We start from the raw sequence: 16,011 nt of genomic DNA on the forward strand, positions 1-16,011 counted from the left end.
GTGGGGGGGGGGGGGGGGGGCCGCGTACATTAGCGCGAAGAACGTCGTTGGGTCTCCCTGTCGGGCGCCGTTTCGGGGGGGAGAACAACGATGGAAGGCTCTGCGATCACGATCGGGTCCCCACCGTAATGGGCGCGCTCTGCCGGCCCACCCGGGCGCAATCGGCGTTCGTGTGTACATAAGCGCGATCAGCGCTCCTGCGCAGTGTTACTGCTGTGGATCGTCTCGCAAGCTTCCAAGCTCGGCCAAACCGTGACATCGAACACTCTACGGTTTCCCGCGCGTTTTCCATTCTTTTGTTTGGGAGAGAGCGATAAACCCCGAGTCGGGGGCTCACGTCTAGACGCCGGAAAAAAAATCTTTTTTTTTTCCGCCACGCGTTCGTTTTTTTTTTTGTTTTTGTCTCTGGCTTCCATCTAAGCTCTATTCGACTCATGCAGCTCGAGCGGATCTCGCTATGATAGCGCTTGGTGCCTCTGACTCATCGGGACGCCGCCGAACGCTCTCTCATCTCCTCTCATCTCCTCGGAGACAGCTCTTGGCTCACTCGGACCTTTGGCAGGTACGTTATATACGACATTGGAAACAAAACCTATTCTCATAGTCAATCAAGCGTATTCGCGTATCGCTATCGAGTATAGCCGCCGAACGGAGAGAGGGGCAAGCTGAAAGCCGAATGTGGAGCGTCCCAGGCCGCAGCTCGAATCTTACCGAGCAAGTGAACCCGAGGGACGAAGATACGGATCGTCGTGCAAGGGAGCACGAACCGCGGGTCAAGGTAAAAAAGAAGAACCCAGTCGACCCGGCGCGTGCGCGCGCCTTCCACTGCGAATCGCGCCGTGAAACCTGCCTATTGTAGCAGACACCCGGGGGGCGCACACCCTCCGCGCCACGCGAGCCCAACGTTCCGCCACCTTTTGTCCAGCCCCCCTTTCCCTTCCCCCGGGACCTTTGCGCCTTTACGTTCTGATGGATACGAATACACGAATACGAATACGATACGCCGGTCCAAACGTCTTCCCCCAAGGTTCTATTTTACAATGCGCCCGAGGAGCTCCGCGGCAAGATTAACTCCCAAACGGTTTCTGGGTGTGGTCTGGTCTTGCCCTCGCTCCTCGCTCCTCGTGCCGCCACGCCACGCCCGCACGCACGCAATCAAGCGGAGACCGGATTCGCGGAATTTCGAAATACCGAAGAGAAAAACGAAACGAGAAAAAAAACGAGACCGGTGTGACGCCATTCGCCGGCGGAGCGAGCAGAGTTGTACTCGCTGAACGGGCCGGTCACTTACAGCCGCGCCTTCGACGAGATGCCTTCAGGGAGAGGGATCTTTCCATCCCATCACGCGCACGCCGCCGTGCCTCGCCACCTGATGGTATTACTACCCATTACCGCCCTGGGTACATAAATACCGAGATCTGCGCGCGCCCCGGAGGCAAGAACGAGCGAGAACGAACTGTACCGTACCGGGAACTCGCTCCCGCGTTCATCATCCACCGCGCGTACCTCCGCGCATTCCTTCCCCCCCCCCCCCCCTGTCCCCCTTCTCCTCTCTCGTTTTCACATTTGACATCTCCTCGCTCAACGTCGCACGCCTTCTCCCGACCTTTTTTCTTTCGCGACGACTACGGCGCCTGTGGTCCCGGCCCGGACCCGGCCATACACTTTGTTTTTCTTTTTGGCCTGCTCACTTGTCTCTGTCGCCTGATCCGTTGCTTGCCCGCACTACGTACCCTCCTGCGAAAGCTAATGGCTACAACCGCGACCGCATACGCGCCGTCGCTGGCTTTCGATTACAGCACCAACAACAACAACCACAGCTACAGCGGCTCCTCCTACGACCCCCGTGGCCGGCCTTCCGGCACAGATCAGCTCACGCTACCGTCTCTCTCCTTCCCCTCGCCCTCGCCGTCCTCTCACCTCACGGACGACGGCGAGTCTAACGCCCATACCGACGGCGCCGATATGTCGTGGGACCCGTACCTATCCACCGCCTGGCCCTCCTTGCCCTCGTCGAGCTCCTTTAGCCATCACAGCGTGAGCGGTGCGCGACCACCCCAAGGTCAGAGCCAGATCCAGAGCCAGAGCATCCCCGACCCGGCGTATCCGAGCTACTGGACCACGCCTTCCCCGCCGTCCCCGGCCGGCGCCCAGACAGAAACGGAGGAATACGCGAGCTTCGGCTCCTCCGACCCCTCCTCGTACTCGCACCACCACCGCTCGTACGACCACGACCCGCGCTCTCGCTCTCATGATCATACTCATCAGAGCTACCGTCACCCGAACGCCCCGCCGTCTACCTCCTCGTCCTCGCCGCGCTCCACCCGCCCGCCTTCTTCCGCATCCGCATCGTCTTCCAGGACCCTGCCCACCGCCGCCGCTTTCACCAAATCCAAGTCCAAGTCCGAGTCCGTATCCCACCGTGCGTCCTCTTCACCGACGCGGACACGGACGCGGGTCAAAACCGAGCCTTCGGAGCACGTCGGCGGCGACGGGCTCGTCGTGTTCGAGGTGCCCGAGACGCCGGGAAGCGTCTTCGGCGCGCGCAACCTCCTCGATCCCGACCGCGGCAACGAAGACGAAGACGAGAACGAAAACGAGAGGGCCGTGACGACGACGACGATGACGACGACGAGCGATTTCCCGCTGCGCGCCACACAGGCCAGCCCCGCGATGCGCAAGATGATGGGCGGGTTCAGGTGAGAGAGAGAACAGATCGATTTTTTATTTTTTATTCGTTTCGCGCCATTCGTAATAAATGACTTCTCGTATCCCCTTTTTTTTTCTTAGGTTAGACCCGTTCGCGATGCACGACGGCATCCACTCCGCGTCGCGTCTTCCGGGCCAAGGCCGACGCAGGCCGCTCTCTTCTTCGCCTTCGTCTCCGTCTTCGTCTTCGTCTTCGCCTCCCTTCTTTCCGTCCTCGCCGCCGGCGCCGGAGGAAGAAGGGAAGGAGAAGGAGAGGAAGCGGCCGGGGATGACGATGTGGGGCGAGGCGCGCGCGCTCGAGCACGAGCCGGTCGAGCTGGAGTGGCAGGCCGTGCTCGCGCACCCGGATATCCTTCGTCCCGAGCAAGAACGGGAACGCGAACGGGAGAGGGAGGAGGGCGGGTTGGACGCGGCGGGGTTGATTCGGATCGATGAGGAAGAAGGGGAGGAGGAGGGGTGCCGTGAAGAGCAAGAAGGGGGAGGAGGGAAGAAGAGAGTGGAGCCTGGTACGATTTTGTCTCACTTTGCTTTTCGCGGTTCGCGCTCAGCTGAAAAAAAATATTCTGTCTCGGACGCCAGTGCACTCGCCGGAGCCCTCGATCGGCTCGACGGGCCTCCTCGCGTATCCGTACGCGTACTACACCGCGCACCGACCACATCGACATCAATACCAGGGCCAACGTTATCGCCCACCGTCGACGTCGCCGCTCGTGTCGACCGGTTCAGCCGGGTACGACTGCCGCGGGCACGGACGCGTGCAGCCGCAGTTTGAAGAGCAACAGGCACGGACGTACACGAGCGCGGGGACGTACGCGCACTCGGCCCACGGACTCGGGCAAGCACACGTTCTCGGAGCGCGGGGGACGGGGTTGACCGTGCCGCGACGGCCGACGCATATGGGCGCGGACGGCGCGGCGGCGACGAGGCTGATGATGACGCCCGCGCAGCTCGCGTCCTCTTCTTCCTCGTCCGCCTCCTCGTTGGCTGGAGGGGATGCGTACCACGTACGTCTTTTTATGTTTATTTATCCTTTTTGTCGGGGGTTTTTTTTTTTTTTTGACGATACGGTTTTTTTGTTTAGCATGAGCATGGAGAGATAAGTGGGACGAGGTACGCGCCTCAACCGATGCAGCGACGGCAGTCTCGGCCCACCGACTACGTGAGATCGCGGTATCCCGTGTCGGCCCCGGTGCCGAATGCGACGACGTCTGCGGGCGGGTCGCCTTCGAGTTGGATGTCTTGACGACCCACTTCGGGAGTTCGGTCGCATCCGTTGCTCGCTGATGGACTAGTGATCACCTCCGCATCCTCGGCCCACACATTGTAATTCTTGCTCGAATCGCTTGTTTTTCATACTTCCTCCCGACATTTTTCTTCTTCTTTACCGTACAGTCCTCTCGCTCCCATCTCATTGTAATCCACGCATCAAATAGTTATGAATCGATCTTTGTAGCGGACGTTCCTCGTATAACCTCGGGTACATTTGTCGATCTTAGCAGTCAGCAACGACCATGATTCGTGCCTATCGATCTCGCGGAACCTTTCTATATCGCCACGCGCCGTTGTTCGTCGAGCTTCGCAAGGGTCCGAGTCCCACTTCCACCGGAGCTTACCACGACCGCGTCGATAGCGTTACTACTCGTAGCATTCCCTCGTGCGCAGCACGTTTCATGTTTTCGTGCAGGTGACCGGACCGAACATTGAGGAGGCACATGGAAAAGACGAGGGGCGTATTCGAGCACGATGATCATCCCTCATGCATCACGGTCGGCAAACAAAAATGACACGGATACCAAGTCAAACGACGCCGGGGGCCGGCGGTGACCATGAGCACGGTGAGTAATGGGCCTGGCGTACGGCATCGTAGCGGAGAAAGCCCCGCGCCGATGTGGGTATGGCGATCTCCCTCTTCGGTGGGCTCGATCTGATGACTCTGAAGCGCGGCGTGTCGCGTGGACCAGCGGCGCGGATCGAGCAGAAGAAAGCGGTGGGAAGCTTAGGGCATGCTGCAGGGCGGAGATGGTCATGGTCCGAGGCGGATAATATTGCGCATGCATGTACGGTCGCCGGTCGAAACGTGCACTAGCGCAGCGGTTCTGTCCGTGAAAACGAAGCCATGATGACATTGTCAATGAGCGGGGGACATTGGATAGACCTGCTCGCCTGCTTGGGTGGACGCGAACGAGATCTTCAGCGGGATCAAGGAATATACGACGCTCCCATAAGCGGCAACTTGAACGGCGGGCCAGAGACATCTGATGCCGGTGAGTCTTTGGTTCACGTCCGCGCTACCTGCGCCCTGACTGCCTCCTGCTCGGACATGCCCCAGAGATCTCCTCGGGGTGCGCACATGCGGCCCTTCTCTTCCATCAGCTCCGCGCGCCTTTCAGATCTCGGGACGTCCCCTGTTTGACTTTCCTGGAACGCATCAGCTCGGGGCATCTCTCGCGCGGGGCGCATCTACATGCGCTTGCCTTATCTCCGCTAGCGGACCCAAGTTCGGCAATGACGCGGGAGATCGATTGCCTCACACGTCTCATCTCCTCGTCATTCTTGCAATCATCCAACCTGTGAAGATGAAATGCTGTGGAGAAACGTGGAATGCCCGTCCGTACGTCCCGTGTCGTGCTGCTTTCGCGAAAACTCTTGTTCTTCCTACAAAATCGGCCCCAAACTCGACGTTTTGCGATGAGATCTCGTAACTCATGGTGGCCGATTTCCGGATTATGAAGCAACCGAATCGTCATCTGCGGCGATGGCGACGGCCTTGAGTCTCAAGGTCCTGCCACGAGACGTGGATCCATCTTTGTTATTCGGCTCGATGCCCTGAGTTGTGAAATTCGAAAGTTGTGAAATTCGAAGGCAAAAACCTTGGATCATTCTACCAAGACAGGATATGGCGTGTATATACCTACTGGTCAGATGGAAAGCGTAAGCACAGATCCTAGTTGCAAATGAAGCCGAAATCCTACGCCGGCACTAAACGTTCCAGGTAAGAACGCGTCATCAGATTCGGCCGTAAGGCGCTGGCGATAGGGTTGCAGCCAATTCGCAAGGTTCTCGACGAAATAGGAAGGAGAAAGCTTTGGATATGTCGCGAAGATGAAGGCTGCGTGAATGTGAATGAGTCGACGGGCATCGTTGATGTGGTGGACCTGGCACATGCGAGGTTAGAACAAGGTTTTGGCCGTCGAGCGTGTATGTACGTACAGCAGTATACAGCAGCCGTGGATCGAGCTTGATGCGCCGGTTCCGCTGGCAGAGTGCCCACCGCGGTCATCAATCGCGATCGCAGGAGTCGCATGAGTCATCACGCTCTGTCGGAACATGCCTGATGGGCTAACGAGAACTTCGCGTAACACATCTCGAGGGAGATACCAGACGAAGAACCTTCCGGGGCATAGAAGGAGAGGAAGGACACGTACCACCACGACATTATCCTCCTTCTCTATGAATCACGGTGGTCTGGTACATCATACCTGGAAAAAATGTGATGTTAGCCTCAAGGTGTCCGATCGCTTCATGAGTCAGTAGTGGATGTACGCGCAAGATCTACGAAGGGCACATACCGAGTGATTCCACTTGAAAGCGTGTTGACTTGCTGTACATGATTTGCTCGTGAACAGGAACGGATCCTGATACCCGCGTATGCACATCGTCCAGGGCGTTGTCGTAGACCCCTACGCCCGATTGGCCAGATCAGGAGTCGTGAAGGGCAGAAAAGAATAAGGAGTCGAACAGACCTCTGTTCGTATGTTGCGGGTCGACGGCCCCGCCTGATCATGGCATGAATACCAAGGAGGGTAAGTCGGCCGACGTAGAGTACGGTTACGTACGTCTGGGCGCGGTCCCCGAGCTCAAGCCCAGGATCGACCTTGACAAACTCAACGACATTCGTTTATAACGAGCCACGTGCCAGATGTCTTGGTTCAGAGGCGTTCGTTCTGGGCGCCGGTGCCTGAAAAGTGGTTCGTCAAGCATTACATACTGGATAGACCCTTGAGTTCCGCTCGTCGACATGGAACATACCGGTTCGCTAGGTCGAATCTGGGAGAAGACCTGTTATCGTGGTGTTAGTACGCGGCTCGGACGTCCCTTGCCAGTCAGGCCGAGGCGACTTTCTTCTGCTGTTCTCGTGCAGGTTTCCGCCTGTGTACATCGAACCTTGCGATCGGTGCGGTATCAGGAACCGGCTAAAGACGACAGCGAGCCCACCTCCGCGGAGAGGCCGAAGCCTGCCTACTGTATCTTCGTAACAGAGTCGGTCACGCAGGGTTCGCGAGAGAAGGCGAATACGTACAGATAGCACGCAGATCTGTTCGGGTGGCCTTGGTCCGGGGGAGATCCGTATAGTTGGTGACCTTCACGCGACTGAGTGAGGTAACCCGAGGCCAGCCAGTAACGGAGGCTCAAAGGGCGGTTCGCGCTCGTTGGAGACGTTGGATAAAACGGGGTATGGCGACAGCTTATGTGATACATGATGAGTATACGCGATAGCTAGTGGTAAGCTCGGTCGATGGTCTTCACAGGATACATCACGTCCAGGCGAACTCGGGGTCGAGAACTACTTTGAAGGCTCGCTGAAGAACAAACAGAGGAAGTTTCAGCGGCAGCTCTAGGTTCAGGGAGCAGACGGAGAGGAGAGTGATACGAGATGAAACACTCACGTCCACATCTCCAGCAAGTCCTCGCCGCTCCTCGCCGACCGTCATTCTCCCTGCCAATCCGTCCTCCTGCGCATCCAAGTGTCGCGTTTCTGTTCCGTGCGAAGTCCCTGGTTGTTCATGCAGAACTCCTTCTCGGGAGAAGTCAACGTGCAGCCGTGCTAGTAGAACAACTTGAGCGGTTTGCACGATACTATGTTCAGTTGCACGATTTCGAGGTCACATCTTCATAACACGTCCATAATAGGAGATCCTGAAAGTGGAGCGAGGAGCAGAGCTGACCGTTGCAGGAGAGAAACTCGTCGAAGAGAGTCGCACAAATTAGGATGTCGTCTGCGGCCGAGATTCAGCTCCAGGCAAAGTCACTCCTCCTCTTGCCTCGCCGCGGCTGTAAAGTCGAAATTTCACATTGTTTCCGGACAGCCTCTAACCTCGAACAGACAAGGGAAACGAGCAACGGATAGAGCGAGTACAAGTCAGGCGCAACAGAACCGCGCGAGGAGAGTACTACTTGCCGGCAATTTCCGTAGTACGACGGCATGGCATCGTGCTCGCCTTCCTCGGCGGCGCTGCATGCCTCTGATGTTGGACCCAGTCAAACATATCGTATGCTGCCAACTGGCGATCACACCACGTTTATTTGCTGTTCAACCGTTCACATCCCGCTCGACACCGCCGACCTTGACCAGAACCTTAACTTCGGAAGCGTTACATTGTTGATGCCGCCTTTCTCTCATGAGCTGGTAGTCGTCCCGATCTTCACGAGTGTATTAAAGGACGATACATTACACTTTCTGAGTACCTGCCGCACACCTCCTGCAGGTCCGCACGCCGGTTGCGTGACTGGGGCGCAGACTCGGAAATCCGTCAAACATCTCTTCCTTCGTGAAGGGCAACCGAATTTGTTGTACGCGTCGAGGACATATAACCTGCTAATTGCTAGCCGTGTACAGATACTGGATCATTTTGGTGGGTCAAACTCTCTCTCTCTAATAACATGTTTGATATCTCATCTTGAGCAAACCGCGATCCGCCCGTCGTGCAAGGCGCCGTCGCGTCGGCCAAACAGAGCACAACAAACAGATGGATGTGACCCTCTCTGTTTTCTTCCTTTGCCGGCGACCACAGCGTTCCCAACCCATCTACTTTCAACATGTAGATACCGATGCCCCACATAATTGCAATACTTCAATGTAATTCTTATGCTCGAAGGCCATTGGATCCCACGAGTTCATCAATCCGCATATATGCACTGTGCGCGTTCGTCCCCGGCACCCCGGCTACATGGTCGAAAAATCCCAGAGAACGTACCGGACGACCCTATTCCCGTGTTATATGCCGAATGCTCTTCGTCAGATCCAGCGTGCGAGAGAGAGGTACGCCACCCGCAGTCATTCTCTCAGAGGATTGACGAACATGGCTCTTAGCTCCCCTCGGGCGGGTTGATTCAAACTTGGGGGGACCTTGGACAACCGAGCGCACGAGCTCCGTCCCTCATACGCGATGCCGCTCATCAACCATCTCGTCATTGTCGCCCTATCATGGTTATCCAGCCCGCTGCTCACCATCGCCAACTCGGACCCGGACACGCTCAACTACGCCGCCTTCACCCAGACCGCGACCTATTCGATCGCGAACCAGCTCGGCTTCTTCTACGCCTTCAACCTATCCATCGCCTTCTCCTCCATCCCAAACTCCACGTTCGGCTACGCCCAGCTGCTCGCGGGGGCCACGGACGTGCTCACGGGCACGATCGACAACGCGGTCAACCTCCGTTTCAACTCGAACGAAAATATCACGGTTCTGGGGCAGTTGGATGCCGGGCCGGACATCGTCGTAGCGGGGGTGGCTGGGATTGACAGCGTGTTGGGGCTGAGGGGAAAGGCGCTGATGGTGGACTCGCCCGTGAGCGGGTACGCGTTCATGCTCCGCAAGGTGCTCAGCCTGTTCGGCCTCAGGCTCGAGAACGGGGACTACACGTTTCAGGTGAGAGCGCACTTCATCCCCTCCTCCACGCCAGCCAACTGACCCTTCTTTCTCTCTCGTGTCGCAGACCGTCGGTGCGACGACGACCCGGTTCGCGGACCTCGTCGCAGGCTCGCTCCCGGACGGCACCCCAGCTATCGCCACGATCCTCACCTACCCCTTCACCGCCCAGCTCGGCTCCCTCCCCACCGACTCCTCCTCTGCGCCCCCGACAATCCTCGCGCGCGTCTCCGACTTCATCCAGCCCCTCACCTCGACCGCCTTCACCATCTCCGGCGCCCTGGCCCCGTCCAAACGGCCCCTGCTGGTCCGCTTCCTCGCCGCCTTCCACGCCGCCTCCCTCTTCCTCGCCGATCCGTCCAACCGGATCTGCTCCATCCGCGCCATCGCGGCCCAGCTCAACGTCTCGCTCGAGACGGCCGAGGCGGAGTATCTCGCCGCGACGGACCCCGTCACGGGCGAGGTGGGGCCTACGACCAACTTCACCGTGAGCAGGCAGGGCCTGCTGAACGTGATCGACGTGAGGGGCCAGTTCGCCGGCGGGTTCGGGGGAGTGGATATCGATGGCGGGGAGGGGTTCAACTTCGCGGAGGCGATCGAGCCCGGGGTCGGGCAACTGGTGGACTACACGATCCGGGACGAGGCGCTTGCGCTCGCGAACCCGAACCCGTCGTCGTTCACGCCGAGTTGCTGATGCTTGCAGCTTTGCGAGGACGTTATTTGTCGCGCGGGGTTGTATCTACGCGTATGTACTCTACATCTCCCTTGCTTGGCACCCATTTATCGCCGGTCACCTCTATGAACCTCGAGAATCGATCCTATCCTTGGCTCCGAATAACGAAGCTCACTCAAGCCGGTGTCGAGTGTCCGGCGCGGGCTGCCCTCTCGCGGTCTCGACTCTCGAGACCGACACGGTCCCGTACAAGCCGTGCCGTTGACTCGTTCGGCATCCACCAACGCATGGGATCAGTCTCATGACGTCATCATATATAATCGCGCGACATTATCGTTCCATACTCATCGCGATCAAGGGAACCCTGGCTTCACTCGTCCGCCTCGCAAGGTCGCGCTCAATCCTCAGGCTCGCCGTCAAATCCAGGTCTACTACATCGAGTCTGAGCTCGCTCGTCAAATATCATAGCAGCATGCCGCCGTACACGCTCTACTACTGGCCCGAGATACCTGGCCGTGGCGAGTTCGTCCGGCTCGCGCTCGAAGCCGCCGGGGAGGCGTACGACGAGGTGTCGGACGTACCCACGCTCACGAGCTTCACCTCGTCCACGGGGCCCGTCGGCGCCCCGCCGCACTTCGCCGTGCCCATCCTCGAGATCCCCGCCCCTTCCTCCGCCTCCTCCTCCTCCAGTTCGAAATCGAGGAAGATCACGAGGGAAGGGAGCGCGAAGGAGGGGAAAGGGTCGAGTGCGTTTTTGAGCCAGACGCCGGCGATTCTGGCGTATTTGGGTCCGAAGCTGGGGTTGGTGGGCGATGTGGAGGGCGAGGAGGAGGAGGTGCGCGAGCTGAGGAGGGCGCACGTGAACCAGCTCGTGTTGACCGCGTTGGATCTGAACAACGAGGTGCACGACGTGAGTCTCCCGTCGCTTTCTTCCCTTCCTTTACCGGGCGATTCTGACGATATCGCCTTTTACAGACGCACCACCCGATTGCGAGCGAGCTCTACTGTGCGTCATTCTTTCCGCCGCGGATCTTTGTTGAGGGATAAGGACAGCAGCTGATACCAACGCACAGACGAAGACCAAAAAGCCGAAGCCGCCCGGCGCGCCGCCCACTTCCGCAAGACGCGCGTCCCCAAGTTCTTCAAACACTTTGACCTCGCCCTCGCCTCGAACCCTTCCTCCTCCTTGCACCTTGTTGGCACCACCCTGACCACCGCCGACCTGACGCTCTTCCAGGTCATAGACGGCCTCCAGTTCGCGTTTCCCCGGCTGCTCGCGTCCGCCGAGGCTTCGGGACGGTTCCCACATCTGTTCAAATTCAAGGACGCGCTGGTGAAGGAGAGCGAGAGGTTGAGGGGTTATTTGGGGAGCGTGAGAAGGAGGACGTATGGGATGGGGGTGTTTAGGCATTATGAGGAGTTGGATGGGGAGTTGGAGGCGGAGGAAGATAAGGCTGAGTGATACCAGCGCTGGCTTGTCGAAAGAGAAAATTTCAATTGTACGCAAGTCCGCACTCGCAATCCACGACTCCATCGCCAATATGTAGGGAGTCGGCTTCAAATTGTGCACGTAGCTGGAGACGCAGGGATGAAGAATAAGTATGGGATCACAACGATCGTGACGGAGCGTACAACTCTCCCGCCGGGAAGTCGAGAGAGTCTATACACATCCAGGAGTCCGATCAGGAGAGGTGGGGTTGTCACTGTGCGGGCCTGCTTGTAGGTATCGCAAGGCGACATAGACGTCATTCCCAGCATGGGTTCGCGACGCCGTACGAGCATTTGCACCCCCCAGCTATGCACTTCGTTTCATATCAGCCGTTGGCCCTAAAGACGCTCTAATCCATGAGTACCTTAAGAGGCTGATCACGACATGCCACAATACGAGCGCAGCGCGATCGAATGGTCTCATTAGCACGAATGTGGAGACGTGCACCAGTTTCAGACGGATGAGAGAGCAAGCAAAATGCATTAAGGAGCCGTTGGCACACACTACTTCGCTACGCAAAAGCGGGATTACTATTTGGGGTGACTGAGGCGTAAGATTAGGGCGGACGCGATACACGCTCTCAAGCGGAGAGGTTGACCGGCACGCAGCCGGCGGTGATGAGGCCGTTCTACGCAAGCAGAGTCAGCGCAAAAAGGCAAAAGGCAAAGGAACCCCGCGCGCGAAAGTTGGAACGCACGAAGTGGTTGTCCTCGCAGCAGACGGGTGCGGCGTTGCAGCTGTTGCCGCCTGCGCCGACGAGGGAGAGCGGGCTGCAGCCGAGGCCGACGAGCGCGGTCACGTCCGAGACGACGACACCGAGCTGGCCGAGGAGCTGGCTGGCGTCGGCGCTGTTCGCCTGTTGTTGCACAAAAATAAAATAAAAAAACTGTTAGTATCCTGCGCAGGAAGGAGGTGAATTGAATCATGTATGTCCTCGCTCACCTTCTGGGTGCTGTTGCAGCACGAGATGGAGCCGGTGTTGCACTGGCTTGCAGGAAGCGCGCTGGGGGCGGCAGCGGCGGAAACGACGAGCGCGGAGAGCGCAACGAAGACGGTGGAGCGAGAGAAGAACATCTTTGACGGAAAAGAGTGACTGGTGCTTGGTGAGCGAGGGTACCTAGTGTGCCGAGGGAAGTTGAACGATTGCTGTTCGACTGGAGACTCGCGGCATCCGGGCGCCCAGCCAGTATTTATACGTCCGGAGGAATCAACATGATGAGCTGGCGCTGAGAGGCGTGCGGAGATGAAGAGGGCCTCGGTTAGGAGGGAAGTGACGGAGAAGCGAGGGAGAGAGCGAAGCGAGCGTCGCCTCGTGCTCGAACGTCCAGGACAGGATGTAAAGCCATGTCGGGTTTCGGGGCCGTAGACACCGCAGTCGCGCTCGCCGAGCGCAATGCAGTAGACGATGCATCCCGAGGCGGAGAGTACTATGCACCCACCCCTAATGCAACATCGCCCCCTAATGCAACATCGACACAAATCCATCTCCCGTTCCTCTCCTACTCAGCTGTTCGTCTCGAAAAAAAAATCTATGTACTCTGAAGCATCTATCCATACTATTCGTAAGATATGAAGTGGGAGCGAGGCTTGGTTCGGGCTACAGAAAAACAATAGGACTGCTCGAGTGGGTTGATGCAACATGTCGCGAGTACTCCACGGCCTCGCTTCGCCGGATCGGTAAAGCAAAATTCATGGAAATATTTGGTAGTACTCGTTACATTGTATAATATTTGCTACGCCAGCCCGATTTGCGATTGGTATAGTAATGCTGCTGTAGGAGGAGGTTCAACACAAAGGATGGTGTTGGCGTGACGGATGGGTTTAAGCTCCGCTCGCGTTCATTGGTCCGAGCCGCTTGAGCCGTTGCAGCCTGTCCTAGTCCGGCACCTCGGCAAGTCGTGACCGCGTGTGATGATCGCACAACTTTGGCTGGTGCTCACTTCGTCTCACCGGCATCTCACTGGCAGAGTTGAGGCTTGACTAAAATATTTGAGACACTATAAACCATATCTGCAGCACCCTGGCAGCACCCTGGCTATCTACTAGCAAGGTTTCGGACAATTTTGAGCTGATTTGAGGGAGATATAACCCCAATGCAACACGTGTTGCATTAGGGGTGGATGCATAGTATGAGGTTGCTACAGTATCGCAAATGGGTAAGTATTGCACACATTTCTTGAACACCAATTCCACGTTGTATAGGCACTGAACCTCGCATCACCGAAACTTTTGCTATGAGACTGGCAACAAATCAGGGAGCAGTAAGACTGAAGACTGCCGACGCCTTTACATAGCTACGACATGCGGAGAGATTACGACCGGCGTCGAGCCAATGATACTTACGAATCTTGAAATCCAGGCCCGCGCAAGCTTTCGATGAGAGCGGGAAAAAAAATGCCATTTAGGAGCCGCTGACACTACTCGCTACGCAGAAAGCGGTACTAGGTGTGGGAGTATAGGGTAATCGAATTGTCCACCGCGCGCTCAGAGCGAAAGGTTGACGGGGACGCAGCCGAGCGCGATCAGGCCGTTCTGCACAGTCAGAGTTCATCGCGAAAAAAAGAGAAAAAAAAAACGTGTACGTCAGAAACCGGGGGGAAAAGCGCATATATGCGACGACGAGAGAGCCCAACGTACGAATTGGTTGTTCTCGCAGCAGACCGGCGCGGCGCTGCAGCTGTTGCCGCCGAGGCCGACGGCGGAGATGGGGCTGCAGTTGGAGCCGACGAGGGCGGTGACGTCCGAGACGACGACGCCGAGCAGGCCAAGGAGATCGCTCATACCGGCGCTGCTAGCCTGAAAGAACGCGAGACAGTCAGGGTTTTTTTCCCCCTTTTTTGACGTTGGACAAGCGGGAACTCACCTTCTGGGTGCTGTTGCAGCATTGGATAGAGCCGGTGTTGCACTGGCTGGCGGGCAGAGTGCTCGGGGCGGCAGCCGCGGTGGCGACGAGCGCAGAGAGGGCGACGAAGACGGTGGAGCGAGAGAAGAACATCTTGGGTAAAGAGTGATTGGTTGCTTGGCGAGCGAGAGTGGTTGTTAGAGAGGCTGAGGGGGCGCTGAACTATGTCGTTCGACTGGTTTGATCAGTCGCTGCACTCCAAGTATTTATACGTGCAGAGGGGGCATGCCATGCCGGACGTGGGCGTCCTGAGTTGCGCACGGAAATGAGGCGGGGCGCCTTCAGGTCAGCAGGAAAGTGACGAAGAAGCGAGGGAGAACGCGAAGCGAGCGTTTTTGCACCGAGAAGACGTTCGCCGAACAGTTCTTCCCCGAGTTTATGTAACTGCGCGTCGTGGCATGCTTCCGTAGGATCTCCTCCCAGCGATCAAAGCACAAGAGGAGGCGCGTGAAGTCGGGATACTTACTACTGTATCAAAACGATGCCATGCGATGCGCCATGCATCCTGGTCCTCGAAAATAGCCTAGGGAGGAGAGCTGCGCCGCCGATGCACCCCTTTCACAGAAAGTTTCCGCTCAGATGACCCAGGATTACAGACGCCGCCCCCGTCGGAGTGGACGCAAGCGCCTTAAATCTGCGTTACTGCAAGTTTTGTTTACGCGCACGCGGCGGAGACGCGTGATTTAGGGACGGGAGCGGAAGGCAAAAAGGCCTCGATGGGCCAATGGGAGTACATACCATCAGGATACTGTAGTTTTACGACCTTAGGTTCGTCCCCTGTCCCCTGGCAGCCCGAACTGAACCTAATTTCCCGTATTGTCCCCTGTCCCCCGCCGAAATCCAGGGCCTGAACTGATCGTGAGAATTATGTTGCTTACTGTGAAAATATATTAAACCGACTGGAGTCAGTTTGCGAACTTCCCATGGCCCCGAACTTGCAGCTGTCCCCTGTCCCCCGGGAGGCGGACCGAACCTAAGGTCGTAGAACTACAGTACGTCGGGCGGCACCGGAGCGCGCTATCCCCGCCTCGAAGAAAGAAAAAAAAAACGTCTCGGAAAACGTAAAAAGGTAAAAAGTACGTCCGAATTTGATCTTGGGCGGGCGGCGGTCCTTCAGTCAGGAGGTGGAGACACGATGCGAGGGCCACCTGAAGGTGGGGGTGAAGCATCAGCTTGGGCGTGGGCCGGGGTCGAGCGTGAACGGCTCGCCCCGGGCCACTCGGCGGCTCTCACGCCGTGTCTCTGTATCCTCTTTGTAACGATTCGGGTCTTCGTGACCTTACAAATTCATGGATCTGATGTGCTAAACTGCCTATGGTGCGATGATGATACAGGGAGAGGAGGGTGGGACGAAAAGCGAGCCCCGAGGGCAGTCCTCTTCGTCGACTCTGGCCGCGAGAGCGAAGAGCCGACGTGGCGACCTCTGCCGCCCAAGAATCGGCACCGCCGCACGTGACCTCCGCTCCGGTGCGCCCACGAAAAACACAAGTCCGAGCGGAGTTTCTTCTGGACGTTTGCCTGCTCCAGTCTCCAGAAGGAGGGGCTTTGTTCATCGAGGGCGGAAGCACGCCCGGCAGGCCAACCGAGG

At 57.7% G+C, this 16,011-nt stretch overlaps 5 protein-coding genes across 5 annotated transcripts; 3 read left to right on the plus strand and 2 right to left on the minus strand.

Annotated features, from left to right (window-relative positions):
• Positions 1 to 1,749: 1,749 nt before the first annotated feature.
• Positions 1,750 to 4,108, plus strand: PUNSTDRAFT_126554 (uncharacterized protein; the record flags this gene model as incomplete). The annotated part of the gene is made up of 4 exons (XM_007384485.1): positions 1,750 to 2,699; positions 2,791 to 3,215; positions 3,289 to 3,713; positions 3,791 to 4,108. The coding sequence occupies 4 exons, from the start codon at positions 1,750 to 1,752 to the stop codon at positions 3,950 to 3,952; spliced, it is 1,962 nt and encodes a 653-aa protein (XP_007384547.1). The 3' UTR covers positions 3,953 to 4,108.
• Positions 4,109 to 8,876: 4,768 nt separating this feature from the next.
• PUNSTDRAFT_45059 (uncharacterized protein) lies at positions 8,877 to 10,053 on the plus strand (the record flags this gene model as incomplete). The annotated part of the gene is made up of 2 exons (XM_007384486.1): positions 8,877 to 9,359; positions 9,427 to 10,053. The coding sequence occupies 2 exons, from the start codon at positions 8,877 to 8,879 to the stop codon at positions 10,051 to 10,053; spliced, it is 1,110 nt and encodes a 369-aa protein (XP_007384548.1).
• A 92-nt stretch (positions 10,054 to 10,145) lies between these two features.
• On the plus strand, positions 10,146 to 11,895 carry PUNSTDRAFT_52941 (uncharacterized protein). Its single transcript, XM_007384487.1, has 3 exons — positions 10,146 to 10,942; positions 11,008 to 11,038; positions 11,106 to 11,895. The coding sequence occupies exons 1-3, from the start codon at positions 10,505 to 10,507 to the stop codon at positions 11,492 to 11,494; spliced, it is 858 nt and encodes a 285-aa protein (XP_007384549.1). The 5' UTR covers positions 10,146 to 10,504; the 3' UTR covers positions 11,495 to 11,895.
• Positions 11,896 to 12,057: 162 nt separating this feature from the next.
• On the minus strand, positions 12,058 to 12,676 carry PUNSTDRAFT_144121 (fungal hydrophobin). The gene is made up of 3 exons (XM_007384488.1): positions 12,464 to 12,676; positions 12,219 to 12,377; positions 12,058 to 12,149 (listed from the first exon to the last, which is right to left on the minus strand). The coding sequence occupies exons 1-3, from the start codon at positions 12,593 to 12,595 to the stop codon at positions 12,102 to 12,104; spliced, it is 339 nt and encodes a 112-aa protein (XP_007384550.1). The 5' UTR covers positions 12,596 to 12,676; the 3' UTR covers positions 12,058 to 12,101.
• Positions 12,677 to 13,904: 1,228 nt separating this feature from the next.
• On the minus strand, positions 13,905 to 14,836 carry PUNSTDRAFT_88032 (fungal hydrophobin). Its single transcript, XM_007384489.1, has 3 exons — positions 14,385 to 14,836; positions 14,159 to 14,317; positions 13,905 to 14,053 (listed from the first exon to the last, which is right to left on the minus strand). The coding sequence occupies exons 1-3, from the start codon at positions 14,514 to 14,516 to the stop codon at positions 14,006 to 14,008; spliced, it is 339 nt and encodes a 112-aa protein (XP_007384551.1). The 5' UTR covers positions 14,517 to 14,836; the 3' UTR covers positions 13,905 to 14,005.
• Between the last annotated feature and the right edge of the window lie 1,175 nt (positions 14,837 to 16,011).

The sequence above is a fragment of the Punctularia strigosozonata genome, assembly GCF_000264995.1.
Source record: "Punctularia strigosozonata HHB-11173 SS5 unplaced genomic scaffold PUNSTscaffold_7, whole genome shotgun sequence".
NCBI classification, from domain to species: domain Eukaryota; kingdom Fungi; phylum Basidiomycota; class Agaricomycetes; order Corticiales; family Punctulariaceae; genus Punctularia; species Punctularia strigosozonata.